Raw genomic sequence first — 22,713 nt, 5'->3', positions numbered from 1 at the left:
CCCCCCCCCCCCCCCCCCCCCCCCCCCCCTCCCCCCTCCCCCTCTTCCTCCTCCTCCCCACTTCCCCCTCCTCCTCCTCCTTCTTCCACCTTCAAAGCCAGTGGTGTTGCATCTCTCTGATCCTTCTTACATAGTTACATCTCCCTCTCTGCCCACAGGCTTTCAAGTTTCTCCCTTTTAAGGACTCATGTGATTAGATTGCACCCACCCAGAAAGAACAGAGTGTCTGCCTCCTGGGTCTGTATCCGTAATCACCTCTGCAAAGTCCCTTTTGCTGTGTAAGGTATCATATTCACAGGTTCTGGGGATTAGCATGTGGACATCTTGGGGACCATTATGCTCTCTACTACATCTTCTCTCATTCTTTGTTTGGTTTCCCTTCTCTCACAGTGAAAACTCTTGACTTCCATCCATTTCAATATATTTGCACATTTCCTCTATCCTACAATATATACAAAATAATTTGAGAATTGTAACAACAATACCACTACCAACAATAAGCCTGCTAAGTAAAGCTCAAGACTTCTTTGCAGTTTTTGTTGTTGGTGGTGGTGTTCTCAGGATACATCTCACTCAGGTGTGTAGTTGAAGTACAGTGTTCCAAAATTAATTTCTTTTTCTGTGTCATTATATTATCAATTTGGTATATGGTTAGGTTCATTTTTTTCTGTTTGTATCCAGTTTTAGGATTTGTTTTTTCCATCCTTTTTTTAAATTTTATTTTTAAATATGCAAAATATATGAATATAAAGAGAGATATATCCAGAGAAGTCCCATCCCAATACCCTCCCCCCTACTTTTACCTATCGACCACATATATCATTCTTAGTGGTCTATGGTTTACGCGTTACCCTTTCTGTGTTTCTTTTTGCAAAACACATATGAACATTTTTGTTTATTTTTTAATCTTATTTTACTTCTTTGTTACTCAGAAGTAGCTAAGTTTATGCACATTTTTTGCTCCTTACATTTTCACTTAGCCGAGTATTCTGCACTTGTATCTGTACCTATATCTCTCCAGCAGTATATCTCCATCAGATGTTCATGGAAATCTTGAAAGAGGTAATTATTGTTTTTAAATATACCTTCTGTATTGTTCAACTTGTAACAAATATTATATTTGTGACTTAACATGACTAAAAAGAGAAATACAGAGAAAATGCCCCTTTTTTAATGCCTCTGCTCACTCACCTCATCACATCTTTTTGTTCTTGTTGTTTGTTTAACATTTTGTAGATAACATTATTATGGCAAATTTTATTGGAACTATCTTTATCTGACAAGTTATCTCCCTTTCTGGCCTGTTAGTTGCTCAAACGTAGAAAGAACCTCTCCTTTTCTTCTTTATTTTGGGTTTCATTGATCGTGCCTGGCACATAGGGCTTTCCCACTTACCTATGTTGCCTGAAATTCCATTAAAGATTTATTCAGTTGGTCTATTTTTTAATGTCTATTTTTTTAAGTAAAATATTTTATCTGAAGTGATGAAGCTCTATTTCATTGTCAACTATTACCATCCTAATGTGAATGAGTTGATCAGAGAACTAGTTGTTTCTTAGAAAAGGTGTAAAAAAAGATGTGGACAGGCTTCTAAGAGAGGACAGTTATATTTTGATTCTGGAATTAAAACCCCAAGAAAGGCAAGAGGGTATATGGGGATCATGAATATTCTAGGAGGGAAGGAGACAAACCAAGGAAACAAAGAGAGGGGCGTGTAAAAAAGGTCTATATTGCTGTGTCCACTATGTGAGCTATGCATAGCATAGAAACCTGCTTAGATGAAAATAGGCATTATATTCATCGGGACAGAAGTAGCCGTTAGAGAGCGTTTTCTGCAGATGCTAAGAAACTGGGGCCCAGAAGTTGACATGTTGTGCAGGACAGTTACTACAACCCAGGAACTAGAACCTGACCTTTGGACTCCAGCACACTTCCCAGAGTTGATATGCCCTTTCTTATGCTTCTAAAGGGATACTTGAGGAATCAGAGACCCCCACTGCCCTGAGGATGGCCTGAGCCATCTCTCCTCTTTGAGCCCATCGAAGTTGGGCTGCTGATCTCAGGACTGAAATATACTATATCTCCATCTTTCCTGACCTCCTTCAGTCAAGTCAGCTGTATTTGTGGAGGTGCATTGTTCAGTCTCAGAGCATAGTTTCACTTTAAAATCAATAAAGAAAAGTGAGCCAGTAAGAGGCACAGACTAAGTGCCCTCTGTATGAAGAGGTTTATCCTCTGCCACATTTCTGCTGAAATCCTAAGAAATGTGAAGAGGCTGGAGCAAAATAAAAACAGACTAAAAATTATGTCAGAGACCAAAATGCAGTAAGGTGACTGCACCTTTGGCAGGTAATCAAGAATTGGGTGACTTCGAGTTCTGACTTCGCATAATGGTGCCAACATATTCACACCAACACACACACCATGTGCACACACACCATGTGCACACACAACACACTTCTGTTGGAGATACACACACACAGAAAGGACCCACACAACATGTATAACACAATTCACAGCAAGACACACAGGGCACACATACAGCAGTACATATACAAGTACCATGTGCCCACGTGTAACTCCCATGCACACGAAACACATACTTGTGCATACACACACGTGAAGTGGTTCTTGACTGGTTACTATAAAGATGTAACCCTTCCATCTGCCAATTTATCCACACATTTTTATTTTGATGAAAAAAAAGTAGCAGTAGAGGGGAGAAAATCTCTTCATCAGAAAATTCAGTGGAAAAAAAATTCCCAAGACATTGTCATGTACTTCTGGTTATTTTTGGCGGTTAAGAGAATTATTTGAAAACAAAGAAGCCTTTCACAAAGCCTGTAAAATACAAAAGATTTAATAACATTTACATCTGTGTATCAGCCATGTCTGTAATGCGAGTCATGAATAACACATAAACCAGAGCACGGAAAGAACAGAAGTGCTCACACATCATTTAAAATCTGACCCACCCCATCGTCAGTGGAATCAAATACACAGCAGGAGCAGTTCCAGTTGACACACACACAATATAGTCATTGAAAATGAAAACATATTAATTATGTTCCTTAAAGTTAGGAGAGAAATGGCAGGATCCACTAACCTGTTCAACTTCTCTGTTGAAATTCTGTACCAAAAAGTACATCATGAATTGCTTCCTTACTTTTTAAGAAATTACAGAATAAGCATTTGTGTTTATTTGTCTTGTTTTATTGTTCATTTGAAATCTGCACTTGGGGCTCTGTCCTGCCTCCTTGCTGAGCTGAAAATGGGGGGAAGTTGGCTTAAGATCCTTGTTACAAGTGAGTAACTTGCAATAAAGGAATTCGTTGTTGAGCAGTGGTAGTTTAAAACAACAATACCTGCAGAACTCCAGGTGGTATATGTGGAAACCCACGCTGCTAGGGGAATAGCTGTCAGTTACCAAAACCTAGAGCTCGTGTAGCAACATGTTTGAAACACAGGGAAATCCTCTCTTATCCTGATTCCGCTAACGGCCTGAGGCCCAAATTTGGAACTGTACCTTTCTGGATCAGTTCACCTGGCTCACACATTCTTTTTTATATATTCTTTTCCATTATGGTTTATCATAGGCTATTGAATATAGTTCCCCGTGCTATACATTAGGACGTTGTTGTTTATCCATTCTATTATATATTGTTTGCTGGCTTTTGCTTTGACGTTTGTTTAACGAACCTTTCCTCCTCTGGTTGTTTCCCCTTCTACCTCTAGGCCTCCTTCTGTTGGTGCCAGACCATCTCATGTGGGTCCTGAACAGCTTAAAATGAGCTCCGTAAATGTCAGGGAACCCCTTCCTCTTCTACTTTGTATCTCATTTCAGTGTGAAATTTCAAGCATCTCACAGTCGTCACTGCAGCAAAAGGTTAATGGTCATCTCTTTTTTATGTACTATAATGCTCAATTCCTAAGGACAGTGTTTCAGGGCAAGTTGAGTGTAATTGCTAAATAATACAGTCATTCTCATTTTAAAGGAGTAATACTTCCGTTGTTCCCGATGCTTCTCCCTGGGTGTGTGTACGTGTGTGTGTATAGGCAAGCGTGGGTGAGACCTCCTCTCGAGGGAAGAAGCCACAGCCATCCCATAGGAGTTTGCACATTTAAGCATTTGAATTTTAAATGTTGTGCCACATCCTGAGTCTCTTAGGCGCTGCAGATTACGTGTAATAGATGAGCTGCATTTGCAGAGATGTGTGCTATACAGATGTAAATGTTATTATAGCTTTTATATTTTATGTTCTTGTTGAAAGATCATTTTGTCTTTGAATAATATGGCCGTTCAGTTTTTTGGAGGGGAGGGGGTTATCTTTAAAAGAGGATATGAAATGGATATTACACATCATATATTTCTTAAAAGTAATTTGGAATTTTAGGGTCTGGGATTGGGGCTGACTGATACACTGCCACGATGAGATATAACCCCTGGAAAATAACAGCACCAGCACATGCCTGCATCTGTCCAATCTCATAATTCACTTTCACATTGGATTATGGATGTCTGCGTTCAGTGAGTCTATCTTCCCTTTAGGTATTATTTCAGCCCTTTGAGATAATAAGGAAAGTTTAATTGCGTTGTTAATTGATTTTTTGCACAACATTATTACCTTGATTGATTGCAGAGTTGATGAAAATGTTAGACACAGGCAGCATGGAGTATCAGCCCAGGAAGGAGTGGGAGCCTTGTGGAGAATAGATAACCTTGATGTTAAGAGCTATATCCTTCAGATATGTCTTCCCTTGACATATTGATGGCCCTTGAAAAGGGAAAAGCTGATTGTATGCAGAATGCAATCATTAAACCCTCTTCAGGTCGCTGTTGATTAATTTGTTTTTTCCTGAAGGATCTAGTTATAGGGAAGGCCTCTCTTGTACCAACAGAAACCATTTTCTAGGCTCCAGCCTGTACTTAACCCTCTGGGTGCCGAGGAATAATGAGGCTGGCATGGCTAAGACAGGAAGATGGTCTCAGGGCGTTTAGAAGGAGGACTTGACTCTCAGACACCCTCACCCTCAGCAGCACGTTCTTTCCCCCACCATAGTGCTTATTTTCCCCCAAATACCAATTCTTTCAAAATTCCAAGGCCAGGCAGCCTTTTATTGAGACCTGGAGTAGGATGAAATGGAAACTTCGGATGCCCAGGAAGGTTTATTATCCAGGCTTCCAGTAGTTTCTGGAGAAGACACGGCACTCAGGAGTTTTGTTGTACATTAGGTAAAACCTTGCATAAACTTGCTCCCATGATTGGTGGATTTGGTTCTTATCGGGGTGTGTGTGTGTGTGTGTGTGTGTGTGTGTGTGTGTGTGTGTAGGGGGGATTTGTATGTACCAGGATAAGAAGGGATTTCTGGAAACCGTTCATTATATTTTCAGTTACTCTTCTCCCCAGCCCTATGTAACTCTTACCAAGAAACATTTATTGAAAGTTGTCATGGTAACTACAATCCAGAGCCATCCTCATGGTACCAAAAATCAGGTTGATTGATCAGCTGCATGACTGATGATCCATTGGACTCCTTCCCTCTTTCCCTCTCCCAAGCCCACACCACTTCATCCATAGCTGCCCCATCCTGGGCAGAGACTGAGAGGGCAGGCCTTATGGGGAAAGGCAGTTGGCTTGGTCATCTGAAGAAGGATGGAAGCTTATATATGTGCAGTGACTCTAGACAGCCCCTATCTTCTAGGGAGAAGGGTGGAGTCCCCCTTCCCCTCTCCCCACCCCCACTTCTACACTTCTAACTCGTGGAGCATTCTGACTTCTTTTGCCCTCTTCTTCCCTGTCCCCAGTACTCATTTAAACCAAATTTTAATTGTATAGCATTGTTGGAGGCCTACCAAGAATTACATCATCTTCCTGGGGTCCTGAGCCCCACAGGAGAGGTCACGTGGGCTTCGGGGCAGAAGAGAGACAGCTCTCAAATCTCCTAGAGCCACGTTGTAGCCTGCAGATGGAATTCACCCTATGGTCCAAAGCACAGTTGCTCCTCCGTCGGCCACCCCTGCCTCCATTCGGAGTCTTTCTTTTGCTGAACTAACGACTGGCGCTCGGGGAGTCTAATGTCCGCGGAGTCTGGGCCCTCAATTACCGTAATGGCTTATAATGAGATTTTGGCCAAGTAGCAGGTAGCAGGTTATTACTTCCTGCTCAGCATGGGCAATGTCTACGATGTTAATTTGTGTGGCCGAATGTGGCTCAGAGCTGGGCATCAAACTGTCAGAGCCAGATGTATTCTATTAGGTGGGAGGCTCACATTGGCCCACGGGCAATTTTTTTTTTCAATAATGGAGGCATGTTAACTCCCCGCAGGGTGAATCTTGACAAACTCAAGCCAGCCAAATAAAAGGGGTAATATTCCAAGCCATCAAAGTAGTCTGTTCCAGAGACAGATAACACCTGGTGCCACCCACTGTCAGCAGTGTCTCTCTGACCCAGGCCATTCCATCGATAGGCAAAAAGTATACCCCTCTTAATATTGCTGGAGAGACTCTGGTGCCTTCATTAAGTTTTAATGAGCCTGACCCTAATGAAGACCCTTATAATATGCTCTTCTATTGTTTACTTTGTCTTTATTTTGGCAAGAAAAAAAAATGTTCAAGAGGTTCATATCGCTCGTATAAACTGCCTTCTGCTATTAATTCTTGCTTAACCTATAGTTTCTTTCTTTGACGTTAGTGTGTATATATATATATATATATATATATGTGTGTGTATATATATATATATATGTGCTTTTTGTCCAAAGCAGGTTAGAGGTTGGGGAGCTGAAGATCAAGAAGTAATGAAAAATATTTTGGCATTTTGCAGTGAGAATTGCTAGTGCCCAAGAATTATGCTGTGCTCCCTGCAATGACATACTTTTAGTTATTTTTTTGTAATGCCGACTTCTTTCTGTTAGATCATATATCAGCAGATTCTCTTCGTTTTCCTTTTGGAGAAAGCAATTTAAAGTGTCCTGGAATTAGGAAAGATTATAGTAATATCAGTACAGGAAAAGTTTGTTTGGAGTCTAATGAAGGGCAGTTGGAGGCTGGACTAATGGGCCTAAGAAGGAAGGTCTTGTCCTCAGTTCTTGCAGAGTTTGAATTATGACAGACCCGGTTGTTACTGGGTCTGCTTAATTTTATTTGAGAGGTTCTTTTTTGCAGCTTGAAGAATGAAAAAAAGAAAAAAAAGCAACTTGTCTTTATTTTCAATGACTCTCTTGAGAAATTTTAGCCTGAAGAACCAGACAGAACTGTGGATGTTTTCTCCCCTTTTGATGTGAGCTTTCTAATAGGAACAGACCTGAAACCCAAAAGCAAATTTCTGCTTGAGAGCAAAGCCAAAATTCCCATTCAAACTCTGCAGGAGGACCCCCGCTGCTCACATTTGTTCATATAAGATTCTGTCATTTTAGAGGGAGGCTAAAGACTTTCTGGGAAATTTTTTCTGCACGTTTTTTTCTTCTTAGTCTTCATAAATTATGGTTTGTAGGTTCAGTTCCAATCTACTTATCCAAAAAACTCTTTTCTTCTTTTCTTCTGTTAATGTAATCTGCACATCACTTAAATTTAAACTTTCATGATTTTTGTTTTATATTAAAGAGCCGGAGCAATCTATTATTAATTATTATTTTAGGTATGGTTTGTTTTCAGGCTGCTGTTAGGAAGACAGTAAAACCTCCATTCACTAAAACTCCATACACTAGGAATCTCAGTCAACCGGATTTTTATCTCTGAATTTGAGTGGTGTTGATTCTACAAGAAGAAAAACTGATGTCAAGAGTTTTACTTTTTTAAAAAGGGAAAAGGGGGCCCTTTTAGGTTGTCCTAGAACATTGTTTCTTAGAGTGTGGCCCCCTAATCTGCAGCATCACTACCACCTGGGAACCAGCAAAAATGCAAATTCTTGGCCCCAACTCAGACCCCCTAAACCAGAGACTTTGGGGTGGGGCTCAGCAGTCTCTGTTTTAACAAGCCTTCCAGGTGACCCCATGCAGGGGAAAGTTGGAAAATCGCTGACGTGGGGACAAGCCATGCGATTCCTCCACCTGTCAATGTCCAGGAATGTGTAGCAAACTCTGGGGTTCAGAAGAAGTATTCCGAGATCCTTTCATCTCTTCTACAATGACAAGCAATCTATTGAGTATCTCATGAAGCATGGGTGAAAAGCCATCATTTCTGCCCTTGGGGAGCTCCTATAAAAAAGTGGTCTTAAGACCTTGAGAAATGTTCCATGAGCAGTCTTCCCACCCTAGTGAAACCTCTTAACTGTATCATCCTCACTGTAAATCCTCAAAGAACTCCTCATGGAGTGGCATGGACATATATACACTACCAAATGTAAAATAGATAGCTAGGGGGAAGCAGCCACATAGCACAGGGAGATCAGCTCGGTGCTTTGTGACCAGCTAGAGGGGCGGGATAGGGAGGGTGGGAGGGAGAGGCAAGAGGGAGGGGATATGGGGATATATGTATATGTATAGCAGATTCACTTTGTTATACAGCAGAAACTAACACACCATTGTAAAGCAATTATACTCCAATAAAGATGTTAAAAAAAAAAAGAAATCCTCATGGGTGGTCACCATGAGATATCTAGTAAGACAGTAAAATTGAATTTGGTTTTGTATAGTGTTTCATGTGTGAGAGAAAACTCAGGAAAAGTTTCTGCTGAACCACGAATTAATGAGATAATTTAATTAATTAACTGGAACCCAACATTTCCCTACTGGCTAGTCAATCTCATGACTGTTATATTAGGAAAGTCTACAGGAAGAAAGTGTGAGAGCCTATTTGCTTCACTGACCACTTGAGCGGGTTCTCGGCTGACACGGAGAGTCACACCTGGACTCCACTTTCCTCTAGTCCAGTAGATCCAATTTTTGTTTACTCCCTTCTCTGATGGAATCCACTCATTTATTTGAATTCTACAGATTCTCATTTAAAATGCCATTCCCTAGAATGTCATACCTTTATTGCTGTTTCAAAAATAACATGTTTGAAATCCCTGGAAACCCATGAATACCTTTTTCTCCTGAAGGGAGGTGGTCATTTGTTGTTCTAGGCATGAAAATAATCACTAGCCCATGGGCCAGAGACCAGTGATAGGGACCACATGATGACCAAAACAGAAGCTGGAGTTATGATTTTATTTTTATTTGAGTAGTTTCTACCTCTCTTTTCTTTCTTTCTTTGTTTCCTAATTTTTTATCGGAATATAGTTGATTTACAATGCTGTGTTAGTTTCAGGTGTACAACAGAGTGAATCAGTTATACATCTACATATATCTATTCTTTTCCAGATTCTTTTCCCATATGGGTTATTACAGAACATTGAGTAGAGTTCCCTATACTATTCAGTAGGTCCTTGTCAGTTATATATTTTATATAGAGTGGTGTGTGTGTGGCAATCCCAAGCTCCTAATTTATCTACCTCTCTTTTCTGATTAACCTGGACCTATACTCAGAGAGGGACGACAACAGCAGTGGGTAGGAGGCAGCCAGGATTTGCTTGGGTAGAGTACATATGCTTTTTTTATGTTTTATTGATGCAGGTTTTATTTAATTCTTATGTTTTTCACTTTTTTCACTATCAAATGATGATTAGTAACTCCATGCCCTTGAGTGGCATATTTCCTTTTGGACTTGCCTGATAAAAATCTTTTTCTAAGAAATGTGGGAAGCTATCTCTGTTTATCTTTGCGTGTTTCTTTACATTTATGTAGGTGATATGCAAATTTCCCCAACTCCTGAGCCTAGAAGATTAATCAGAGCAATTGATAGTAAAGAAAATTAGTCCCTGAAATCGAGATCAGAGGCATCCAAAAAGCGGGGGTGGGGGTGGGGGGACTGAGGGGGTGTCTGGGAGCCCCATTCCCAGAAACCCTTCAGCACAGATTGAGCAATCATGACATATTGATCATTGCAGAACTTATAACTGGTGACCGAAAGCACAGTGTGACTTTAATGGCCCTCTCTGAATCGTTGCCATCGTTTATTTATTTTTTTTTAAAGCAGCTGTTTTTCCTAAATTCATGCTGCCCTCTAGTGGCCATGCTCCCAACCTCACTTGAAAGGTGGCAAAGATGAATGTGGAGATAATGGTGGGAATGGCAGAGGGGGTGAAAGGGGGAAATGGTTTTCTTTTTTCTCTCCTGTCTGAAAAATTTCTGAGTTCCTTGGTCAAAAACTAAGAAATAAAAATGAAGCTGTACCACTTGACCACTGTCCATTTTGACTGACAGCCTGGTTTGTGGGACGTCCATCTTTGAGCAGCACTGAGGGAACTTCATGAATCTGAACTCATTTGCATCCCATCTTGGTGTGCACTTTGGAATCCAGCCCATCGCAGATCCATTAAACCCCACTTAGAATAGGGAGGTGGGAGAGGGGAACACACTCACACCACATGGCTTTGAAGATTCGTTTCCCCCGTTGGAAAAGTAGGTAGGAGTCAGCATAAGTCAGGTTGTGGATCTTTGACATTCTCCTGTCCTAAGGGCAATCCTATAATTCAGAGGGATTTGAACTAGAAAGGTAGCATTGCTGGGACTTCCCTCATGGTCCAGTGGTTAGGACTCCACGCTTCCACTGCAGGGGGCACGGTTCGATCCCTGGCTGGGGAACTAAGATCCCACAAGCAAGTAAGAAAGATAGCATTGTAATTGTTTAGTGTCTGGTCAGGTACTGTGACTTTGGGGAAGCCACTTAGAACCTCCTCTTCTCCTTAACGAAAATGAAGATCTTTAAATTCTGTCCCAGGGAGAATTCTTCAATACGTTTAAAGAAATACTTTCAAAGAAAATTTTCCCATTCTGTGTTCAAGCTTACTAGGAAGTACAGCAAAATAATAAAGTGTCATAGGAGTGTAAAAGTAAATCATTGTTTAGGAAGTCAGAGTGAAAACTGTTTCTGGCTTCATTCTTAACTGGCACAAAAAAAATGTAACCTGAGAATAAAACCCAAAATCTGGATTGCTAAGAAGATTTAGTAGTGGTGGGTTGTTGGTTGTTTTTCTTGTTTTCGTTTTAGTTTGGTTTGGTTTTGTGGAGGAGGGATGTTGTTGGAGCCTGGAAATATTTACTGTGGTCTTTGACCGCTGATACTTACATGTTCCTCCTTGACTGAAATATAGCATGTGTTGAGGTAAGAGCCAATCATATTAATGATGTTCAAACCAGGAGTAAGGGAGCCCACCCTCAGATCTGGAATTCTTTCCCATCCGTCTGGCCTACCCAAACGACCCCCGGTACAAAATAATTGAAAAAGCGTTGACGGGCTTCCCTGGTGGCGCAGTGGTTGAGAGTCCGCCTGCCAATGCAGGGGACACGGGTTCGTGCCCCGGTCCGGGAAGATCCCACATGCCGCGGAGCGGCTGGGCCCGTGAGCCATGGCCACTGAGCCTGCGCGTCTGGAGCCTGTGCTCCGCAACGGGAGGGGCCGCCGCAACAGTGAGAGGCCCGCGTACCGCAAAAAAAAAAAAAAAAAAGCATTGACATCTGAGGAAAAGCATGTTGACTCTGTTTCCTTTTCAGGATTCACATCATGGAAACATCCGCTGCCAGATAACTTTTAAATCTGTCAGCTTAATATTTCCCCGAAGTGGAGAGGACATTGAATGGCCTGGTCAGGTCTGGGTAGGGCCACAGCATCTGCAACTGGAGCACAGAGACCAGGGACTCACACTGGGACAGCAGATCTGGTTACTAGGGATCCGCTCAAAGGTGCAGTTATCTCTCGGACTTGCACCCGATTTCACATTTCCCACTAACAGGTTATGTGAGGGAGAAACTGGCCCTGCATTTTTTTTTTTTTTTTTTAATCCTCTCCTCCCTCCTTCCCCTCTTCTAAAATGGCAAGCCTCATTTCACCTGCCCTGGGAGTCCAGAGTGCATTTTCCACAGGCTCTGGCTTGTCACATGACAACTTGTCTGCCGCTCACGTGACTATTCCTGAAGCCTCCCTGGGCAGGGAGATTGGCTTCTCGGCCTTGCATTCCTCTCGCCTCCAGTAGAGATTTTGCCAGTATACTTTCCCCCCTGACTGGTTTCCTTCCCCTGCTTTTTTCTTCCTTACAAACACGTGAGTGAGACGTGACAAGGCCCAGCGTTTGTCTAAGGAGGCCGTATAATCTGCTCTCTCAGTGGAAAGTTTAACCTTAAGTCGAGCCTCACTGGAGGGGGCCGGACATTGGGGCCCCATGTCCTTATCTCAAAGGGATACGGTGCCTACATTTGTGTCAGCTTTCTTCCAGGATATCCAAACCTTTGCTTTGGTAGCTCCTACTCTGTTTTTTGAATGGTGCTTGGTAAAAAGCAGCGTAACATAACCCCACAATTTATTTCCTCTCTTGCATCCAGAATACTTACATTTGTCCTGTGTACTCTTTGTGCTAAAAATAAATAGAAACCACCATTTACTTGAATCTGTAATAAACTGACAGCAACTAAACCTGCACATCACACTATTTATTATGGATGAAAAAGTGACCGAAGATTTATATCTTGTCAGTGTATTGAAAACTGCACAAATTCACGGGAAGGAATTAGCCTTTGTAGAAATAATGAAAACAAAATAAAATTGAAGTGAACTGAAACGACACACAATAAAATGTGTTGTCTGAATTTCAGCAGAGGACTCAAGTCTTCCCGTCACAATTTAGATCTGCAAAATTTTACCCAAGGAAATGTAACCTTGTGAAAATAAATGACTTGAAGAGGTTTAGAAGGTAGAACCGGTAAAATTTGATATTCGCCAAAAGCTGATGGAGGATTTTCACCCTAATGTAAAAAATCACATGGAAAAGAATTGATCCCATTGGAAATAAATTCAATAAAAGAGAAATGAAAATGTTCAAAATAGAATATGGTTTAACTTCGAATTTAAAAATTAAGGAATTAAATTTGTGAAATGTAGTAGTAACTATTTCTACAGAAAGTAGTAACTAATTTCTAATTAATTTCTAATTAGTTCTGAATAAATAATGCTTTCTGAAAGAAAAAGTACCAGGCTGGTTTATGTGTTATATTCATAAGCCTGAAGCCAAACCATCCCGGGGGGTCAAAATGGCAGAATTCAAATGTCCACCATTGCAAAATATCAGGGTCAGCAGAGCAGGGTGAGAATACCCGACCTGGGGTTGTTTTGTATAATAGAGGAGAAGAGCTCAAAAGAGTGAGCTCATTTGAGAGACTAGGCAACCTCCCTCGAGCAGTGTTGTTTGACGTGGTCACTGCGGTACTTAGCAAGGACGGTGTGCCCACCAGTCCACGGAGAAGACAGCAGGTGCCCTTATAGACGTTTTGGGATTTAGCAAGCATTGCATGACCGTGGCACCGCATTCCAAGCTAAGCTGCAGATTATAAGCTGAGACGCTTGCCTGAAATCATGCTCAGCTAGTTTGGGAGGAAGTCCCACTTTCTTTGTCTTCTCTACCCTTTCATGGGTCAGGCGGAGAGCCTTTCCCTGTTTCATTTCCAACCTAAGGCTTCCCAGATGTGTCTGCAGATGAAAGGAAAATATGCCCCTCCCCACCCCCGTGGAGGATGGACTTTGTCCATCCCCCAGAACTGCTCCTAAGCAGCGTCTTCCCTTAAGACCATTTTAAAATCTCTCTTCATTTTGCCTTAGTGTTTAAGTAGCTTACGCTGAAGGAGGATGTTGTCCCAGGAGCCTGTAATTCTGCAGGCTCTGCTAAATCCTGTGCGATGTCCACAGCAGAGTCCATCACACAGGCTGGCCTCAGGGTATTGCTCCAGCCACTTCTCAAGATCATAAAACATGGGTGTTTATTCCTTCCCAGTTCCCAGTTTACTCAGGACCCGCACATAACAAAGTCCGAGGAATGTGCTTTCTGGGGAACGTCCTTTCTCCTGTGTGATGTTTACAGCTCTTAAGCCTGGATGATAACGTTCAGTCCACTGCTCTCTTTCCCACCAGACATCGTGATTGCTTTGTTTTTGTGGGAGGAAAGTGTTGAGCATAAAAACAACACTAGTGCTGAGGAATTGAGGCTGTTGCCTTCTGTTACTTTGCCCTCTCCTTTAGTAAGGCAAGCATTTAAGCGGTGTATAGTTTTTAAAAATTTCAAATGCCTGTCGTCTTAACAGAGGTTAAAATATGAGTGTTTAACAGTTGAAATTCCTTACTTTGTGGATTCTGTTTAAATTGTGGTATTTAATGGTATTGATTAATGTATCTATTCAAATATTTATTGAACACCTCCTTGGTACTAAGCACTGTTTCAACCACCTGGTATTAGAAATTGGGGAGGAGGGATTATTGTAGAGGTGACATGTTAATGGTATGTATGGTGTCACGTGGAACCTTCCATAATAGACAGGAAGGCTCTCTGAATACTCTTTCTGTCTCTGGGCCCACGCACTTCTTCACAACACTGTCATCACTCTTCAGAGGCCGTGAAGAGGCTAGTTCCTTGCTTTCCTCATACAGATTGGAGAACAGGAGTTCCATGAGGAGCCCCCTGCCCCTTGCCTGTTTTGTAGCACTAGTTGGAAGGTGCTAGTGACCACAAACAGATTAAAATCTGTTTGTCGTTGCACAGTTACACTTACAAACCTTTGTTGATAATAGCGTTTAAAACAACAATTACCGAAACTAACGTTAATAGTGATAATAAAATCGATATTTTACTTTTTCTGTTTTACAAATATGAATTTATTGGTCCATCCCATATTCCATCATCAGATACGTTTTCGCATTTGTATGAGTAAAGATGATTATTCTTTCACAGCTAAAATATTAATGGTAGACCACTTACTCTGATGTGTAGTCTTTAGTTCTGTTGAATATGGAGTTAGAAGACTAGAGCTTATGTCAAAGCTAGGGAGATATAGGTTAATTAGTGGTAAGCACTTCCCAGCTCTGGGTATGAAATACAAGTTGCAGGAGAGTTAGTGGAAATTCTTTCCTTGGGGATTTTGAGGTCCAGCAGAGCTCCCCTTCTGTATCTAATGGGAAAATGGACTGGATGGGTTTCAAGAGCTGCCTTGGTCCAAATCAAATTTTGATTAACTGACCACTGGCTCTGCCTCCTACATCAGGCAATATGGTACCTGGCGTCCTTATCTTCATAAGGGAAACATTCAGAAATGCTAAATCATCTGTTTCAGAACTAAGGTGGAAATCTGGGATACCTGGCCCCTTGCCCTCATTTTACAAATGGAGAAACCAGCCCAGTGAGGGAAAGGTATGTGCACATGGTCACTTAACTATTAGGGGTAGAGCTGGATTTAAATACAGGCCTTTCTCCACCTCCCCTTACTAAATAGATGGTAGGGCGAGGCCATCCAGAAGGTCAGGGAGTCCTGAGGTGTTTGCTGGACTCTGCATGGCTGTGCGAAGACGTCCTTCCCAGGACACTCAGGGTTTTCCTCAATACCGTCCCTGCCACCATCACAGTGGGGCATCCAAGAAAAGAGGCTGATTCCCACCCCCGCAGGCAGCCCCAAGGTCATAACTTAACCTGTATAAGTAGAACACTCACTCCAGTGAGGGGAAACATCTAAAAGAAAAAGGACCTCTTTAAAACAGATTCTTCCCAGTACAGTTTTTTCCATAACTATAGGTTTAAGAACTTACGGCAACGGCAGAGCCGGCTACTTAAGAAAAATTAGGGGCCTCATTTGGCAGGAGAGGATTCCCGAGGGGACAGGGCACTGTCATTTTTCCAGGGCCTCCCAAAAGAAACCCCCCACAGACAGCTACATGTCAGCCTGATGCATGGCAAGCCTGCTTCGTTTATTATGGGCAATGCCAGATATTTTAATTAAAAACACTACATACGCCATTAAATGTGTTGTTCCCCTTCCAGTCCCAAGACGTGTAGAGTTCGGGGAGACACAAACAAGGGAATGCATTGCAGATGTACACAGAAACCACCGCCTACCGAGTCACCACCCGCGGGTTCCCGAATTCCAGCCTCAGAGCGCCTCACTGTCAAAATGTCCTTTGCAAGCAAACTGTTTCCTCTGTAAATTTTCTCAGTTTATGGCAGTTGCCGTGTTGGAAGGAGGAAGGCCAGGGGGAGAGCAGAAGAGAGAAGCCCGCAGTCACCACGTGCCTTCATTTATGAGCGGCTCCTATGAGTTTACAAATAACCTTCGTGATAAGTGAAGTCTTATGGCCACACGTGGGACTGGGCGGGTTTTTTTTCCTCCCTTGTTAATGTTATTTACTTACTTATTTATTAAATACAAAAGTCCCCTTTGGGGGGGGTAATCCCTTCTGAGCTGCGAGCTCAGGTAGGCGTCTCAATGGAGGCAACCACCTGGTTAATTTAAGCAATCGTAGGCGGTTCAAGTTCAAAAATCTCATCCGATTTTAACTGTCACTAGCCAGCCCGCCTGTCTCCCCAGGGGAGCAGCGACAGCAGCTGGATTTCGTTGTCGGCTGCCAGGCTGTCCCCGCGCCTCCTGGAGGAGCCCGCAGACTGAGTGCCTTCCCTTTCCGGATTTTATTCAAGGTGACAGCTCCTCACACGTTGGCGCTCTGATCACCCCAAGTAGCTGGGATATCGGCAGGGGATGAGTGTGGTCCTCCTGCAGAGCCCAAATTTAGATTGACTGAGGTCATCCTCGGGCCTCGTGACCCCAGCGCTCTGACAGAACAGGGCTGCCAGGAACTTGGCCACGGCAGCGAGTTTTGTAATGATGTCTGGGGAGAAGCGTTCTGCTGGAGAAGGCGAAGAAGACCCCAAGTGCTAGGGAGTGATGTCAGCTTTCGTTAGCGGGGCAGACAGCGTTAGAATATCCTTGGCATAATATGGCTTTGGTATCTCTGTCAGCATCTCTGTTTTCTGTCACCACACACAATCCTGGGCCTGTCTCGAGCCCTGACACTGTCTTTTCAGATCAGGTTATTGCCAGCCCAGAGATGTGTTCTGCCCCCCACCACACAGCCCCTTTGTTTGAAGTCGGCCCTCTTGTCATTAATGCACTTGATGTCTATTTAAATCTGAGGGTGAGCACGGTATCTGTTTTCCCGTCAAGAGATCATTGACAATGTTAATACCTCATGTCCTTGCCTCGTTTTCCAAGCTCTGACACTTTGCCACAGTCTCCTGCATTCATCAAACAGCCCTCTCTCACCAGGGTGTCTATAAACATTCTTGCTTCCAGGCCCAGAGGAACAGGGCGGGCCTTAAAAAGGACTTTTATCAATGCTGATCAGAAAGCAGGGCTGGGCAGTGTGGCTCAGAACATGTCACCTTCCTCCACATTGTGGCCCATGTTCAGGAAGATCCAGCCTGTTTCCAGAAGGGCACTTTCTGTCCAGGTTGTATCTAGACTAGGCAAGGTCTGCAGTTGAGATTTACCATGGAGAGAGCACAGAGAAAAGAATTCAATCCAGAATGTGCTGGAGAGTTTCCCGGAGCAAACGCACCCGCTGGTGTGTTGTGTGTGTGTGTGTGTGTGTGTGTGTGTGTGCGCGTGTGCGTGTATGTGTGTGTGTCTGCCTTTCCTTCTCTTCTGTGTTCTTTATAATATCTGACAGCCCTATCCATTCCTTTTTATAAAAATTCCTGCTGTCCTGGTGCTGTAGAAAGAAATTAACATCCCTTGGCCTCATCCTTCCAGATTCTTGAGGGTTTATTTGAATCAGTTATGTTCAAGGAAGCCCCTTGCAGATTTTCAGAGACTTCTGAGACACTCCCACCCAGGCCTGCAGGGGATGCTGTTCCTGGAATGCAGCCTCCACGGCCATGCCCACAGACCCGTCCTAGCATCGGTGACAATATCAGCACAACTCCAGGTGCTACGTAATTCAGCACAATAAAGGGAACAGCTCAGTGACAACCACCAAAAGAATAATTTAGGCCCCAAGAAGGGTCTCAGGGAGGTTTCATCCAAGCTCAATGTTTCCAGGCTCCAGACCAATACTGAAAAGCAGAACTTGGGGGTTGGGGGGCCAAGGAAAAAGCATAGCCAAAGGGGAAGAGTGGTCCACAGTGAACTTGCTCAGGGGACCATGGCAGGAAATGGAGGTGATGACAGCCAGCTCACGGCCCAGTCTGAGGCCGTGGAATGATGTCATCCCCTCCCTATTGCCAGCTTGCAGAGATTCTGAGAACCCAGCAATTCTCCACTTTGTCCCAAGCCATCTGAACCAAGGAGCATTTGCCTTGTCATTAAAAGTTTCTGAGAGTCATTTTTAATCCATGTTTAAGAATACGGTCTACAGTTCTATAGTGGAGAAACACCTCCTGTACAATGACCCAAGTATTTACCACGGAGGACTTCTGATTTGAAGAACCTGAATAATTTCAAGTGCTAATTTATCCCAGATGAATAGTAGATAGTGGTTGCTTGTTTCACACTATCATCAAAATAATGGGGAAAAAACATGTATATAGAAAGCTATTTTTACAGACAGATTTGTAGCTCATGAGTTTATGTTTTATGGACACTTCTTTGGGTTGTTTCTTTTTTTTCTGGTTATGCACCCTTCAGAGACTCACAGAGTATTAGTAATAAGACAATTCCATGAAGCTGAATTTTAAGTTTGTTTTTCTAAAATTAAAAGGAAAAAAACCCAGGGTGGCCAAAAGCAAATTGTAGTTACAGATATTTTCTTGGAAAAACTGATGTTTACTTAATAATACTGTCAAAATAACTGTGGCAGGTGATTTCTTATAGATATTTAGAATAAATATTGAGTTGATTGAAAGGTGTGACCTTATTCTAGGGGCATCGTTTATAGTTAAGTCCTCTTATGACCTCCGTGAATGACAGGAAAGCTGTATAGGGAGCCGCAAAACTATTTAAAATAAAACTGAAGATGAAAATCAAGTGCATTCCAACCTGAGAATACAGTTCAGGATTCCCCTGTAAGAGGAAGCCATTTAACGTCAGAGGCTCCGTTACTTTCCATGTGGCGTTTTGTGGAGACCACAATTCTTCCTTAATCGTCCATTATGTACTTGATGTCTGCTGGGATTTGGAAGGTTCTCTCTGGAAATTAACAAAATTGATTCACGATAAAGATTTTGAAAAGAGCCACATTCTGGGAAGATTGTTTTATATCTTTTGTTTGGGCTGGGCCCATCTTTAAACTCTTAATTTTCCATTTTTAGAAATTCTACCAAGAGAACTTGGAGAGGGAAGAGGGTTTTGCTTTGTTTTGAGAAGTAATTGACCACACTAGAAAATTCTCTAAAATGTGGAAAAGAAATCATGCAGGAAAGTGTTATTCCTAGGAGCCTGTGCTCTGGTGACATTTTATTTGAATGTCAACTCTGAGGCCAAGAAAATAGGGTCCTTCCCTTCTGGGGCTTAATCCGTTTGCTGCCACCCATGCATGGGATCTGTGATTGTGTTGTATTTCTGCCTTGCAGCACCTGTGTTTTCTTGCTATACTACTTGTGCCACCTGTAATGATGTGTATCTTTTTATTTGCAGGTGTCCTGGGGAAGTGTCGCTATGTTTACTATGGGAAGAACTCAGAGGGCAACAGGTTTATCCGCGATGACCAGCTCTGAAGGCAAGTTCTGTATGCCTTAGCCAGTGACATGAGAGTAAAAGAAAAAAGGGAAAGCAAAAATAAAGAAAAAGCTAAACGAAAAGACAATGGCCCACATCGCTTTTCTGTGGGAAAGCTATGACGTCAGCTTTTGGTACCTTCTGCTGACTTTGCCAGGCCTGTCAAGATCATCCTTCTGCCTTAGACTGAGTGGTCACATAGAGATTGACATGATTGCCCTTAAGCAGGTCTCATCCACCACAGTGACAGACAGCGGTGGCGAAGCACCAGGGCTGACAGGATGAACACCATGATAGATTGCCTGGCCCCTCCACTGCTCACAGGGGAGCAGAGGTCACACCTGGGGCCTCCCTAAGTATGCTCAGTGGCTTTAGTCAAGTGAGAGAGACTGTGTCTTTAGCTTGCCTACTGAGTAGAGATCCTCCTAATACCATCGTGCTGTGGGTTTATTTTCAGCGAGAGAGTCCCAGTTTAAAGGAAGGCTCTACTCCCTTATTTCCCTTAAATCTTAACCTCTTGTATTCTGCATGGTCCCCTCCCACCCCACCCCCATCAGCCTTTAGCATCTTTATCACGGGCAATGCATTTCAGTTTGCAGTTTCTCAGAGAACAGAAGAGGTAAGTTCTTAGACACGTTGTGCATTTATGGTGAGCTTTGTGTTCTTAGCATTCGTGTATTGGAGTAAGTTGCCTTCCCTAAATCCCTGACTACAAAAACATGGACTTCATCATATTTTGTTCACTTACAAATCCACTTCTTGCCCTGAATGCTAGTCAGTGTCAGGCATCTTTCACAACACCGGGTTCTGGTTGTACCAAAGGCTCTTATTTATTTATTTTTAACCACACACCCTCCCAGCTATGTCTAAGGCCATATGTGTGTTTGAAGCTGGCTTGCTCCTTTGGGTGCTATTTACAGGGAGTGAGGTGATAAAAGATGGAGTGATAGGTCAGGAAGTTAAAAAGGAGAGTGAAGACTGCAGAAAACACTCACCAGACCAGACGGTTTTTAATAAAAGGCACAAAACCCTTTGAACTTGGTATATTCCTCAGAATCTCTGAGAAATGAAATCCACAGCTTGTGAGATGGTCTTTGTGCACCTTTGGCTCTATTCCAGCCCTAACGTTACAAGGAAAGGAAGCGTGATCATACTGGTTGGGTGGCTATAATTCCATTTAATATACTGGTACACCAGTAGAAGATGTTTGAAAGGCTCGCTGCTCTTGACACAATAGCGTTTATTTTTGCTTTTATTTGGACCAGGTTCACTGTCCTGGGTCTCCCAGTATTCGGTTAGTTTGAGGACAGCAAAACATGAAAGAGAATCCTTCCCAGTTATAGATACCAAATGACTAGAGAGCAGCTATAGTAAAAGTCTTTAAAGACTCAGAACCCGCAAAAATCACTGGAAAATAAAATATTTCTAAAAAAAAAAAAAAAAAGACTCAGAACCCCTGAGACACCCAAGAAGAACCTGCTTTCTCTGTTTTAGTCCATTGACATGGCCTCTGGCCTACTGAGTCAACACAGTCCTTGAATGACTTGCTCTGGGGCTGGCAGCAGTCCGTCTTGCAGATTACACAACACTTGGTGATCAGTTATTGAGACAAATTTAGATGGAACTCCTTAAGACCATTAATTATTAGAGGATATTGAGTGTTTGGCTTTATCTCTCAAATCCGTTAATAACCAGAGTTGAGTACCTTTGCTCTGTTTGATCTACAAAACAGCACTGGGATAATGCTTTAAATGAGTTGAATTCAGTCCCACCCTGGTTCTTTGTTTGGAAGCACCAACACGTGTTTTGTCCATGGCATATTATGGGCAGCCAGAGTTCTGTGCAAGGGCAGCTAGACTAGTCCAATGTCACATCCAATCTAGCGGCACATATATCCTTGTCTTTATAAAAGGCTTTAACCCTGCCTCAAACAATAAAAAAGCACTTGTGAACTGACCACAGAATTTTTCCATCTCTATTTTTCTTACTTGTTTACTTTTCTTAATGTCAGAACCATTTGTATCATGCACAGGAATGTCTCCCTCAATGCGAGCTTTGGAGGCAAAAAATATTTTTGGAGTGAGTTATTGACCACACTGTTTCCCTCTCTTTGGGTTGTTTATTTTCTTCCAAAATGGTGTAATAACTTTAACTGAGATTAGCTTTAATTATAATTTACATAATGGCCCTCACGACAGTATATTCATCTTAATGATAGAATTATAGTGAGTTTTGTTTCTCTTAAAAGAGGGTAATGATAATGAACTTGTATTGGGTTGTTTACAGTTCCACTGTTTGTTAAGCAGGATTTTCTGTGCTTGAGCTAGATTTTGGTCTGAATTGGCAGAGGGAGAAGCAATGTGGCATGCTTATCTTAAATCCCTAGGAATTTCCCAAATGTTGTATTTCAAAGTAGAGAATTAAAAGGTAATAAATTCAATGCAAGCTCAGACATATTTCATACCCCCTTTCACCGCTTGGTCTTTCTGCTTTTGACCCTATTCCACTGAGCTTTTTCTTTGGGGATCATGGTGCCAGGCATCCCTGTGTCCTCTCTCCCAGGACACCCATCTGACTTGAGAGCCCCCTGCAGTACAGGCTGTCCTGGGAGTCCTCTGTTGCCTCAGCAAAGTCAGGGCAGACTGTCTCTTTCTTAAGTAATGTAATTTTATAGAACAATTTGTTCCTTGAGGAATAATGTTTTCAATTGTGGGGAATCCTATTAAAAGTACAACTATTACAATCGTTTGCTTTTACTTTTACCAGCCGTGCTCATAAACCCTCCATCTGTTTGTTGCTTTAAATAGAGGAACATTATAAGAGATTATTACTTGATCAGGCTGCACGTCTGAATGTTGTGCATTTTCACACATTCACGTGTGCTGAGGAATACAAGAAAGCAAGCCACAGATTCTGGATGAAAGGATTTTTTGTTTGTTTTGTTTTGTTTTGTCTCTGTGTGTGTGTTTTCCAGCAGAGATGTATCTTGCACATTTTCCAGGGAAAATGTCTTTCTTGCTGCTTCTAAGAAATAACCTGGCTTTCTCGTCTTTCTTAATATGCAAATCAAAAACAATCCACAGGGCTCTTTTCATCAAAACAATAACAGTGTTCAGTGGTTGCTCTGCATAAGAGCAGGCTAAGTCAGGTGTGTGTTGCTGCCTAATGCCCAGGGTGGACAACACAGGGTCCACTGGGACCCTTACGTGTTGG

At 42.4% G+C, this 22,713-nt stretch overlaps 1 protein-coding gene across 2 annotated transcripts in view; it reads left to right on the top strand.

Annotated features, from left to right (window-relative positions):
* Window positions 1-19,577, top strand: part of LRMDA (leucine rich melanocyte differentiation associated) — a 1,115,615-nt gene extending 1,096,038 nt beyond the window's left edge. For both annotated transcript variants that reach the window (XM_027129784.1, XM_027129785.1), the window contains one exon: window positions 19,420-19,577. In XM_027129784.1, the coding sequence (XP_026985585.1) occupies window positions 19,420-19,499 (80 nt within the window). In that variant the 3' untranslated portion in view covers window positions 19,500-19,577. The remainder of the gene's footprint in view (window positions 1-19,419) is intronic.
* The last annotated feature ends 3,136 nt before the right edge of the window (window positions 19,578-22,713 follow it).

This window comes from Aethalodelphis obliquidens, unplaced genomic scaffold (genome assembly GCF_003676395.1).
Source record: "Aethalodelphis obliquidens isolate GAN/ISIS:26980383/991018 unplaced genomic scaffold, ASM367639v1 scaffold37, whole genome shotgun sequence".
Lineage (NCBI taxonomy): Eukaryota > Metazoa > Chordata > Mammalia > Artiodactyla > Delphinidae > Aethalodelphis > Aethalodelphis obliquidens.
Note: the sequence above shows the minus strand (reverse complement) of the source record. Positions and strands in the feature narration are given on the sequence as shown.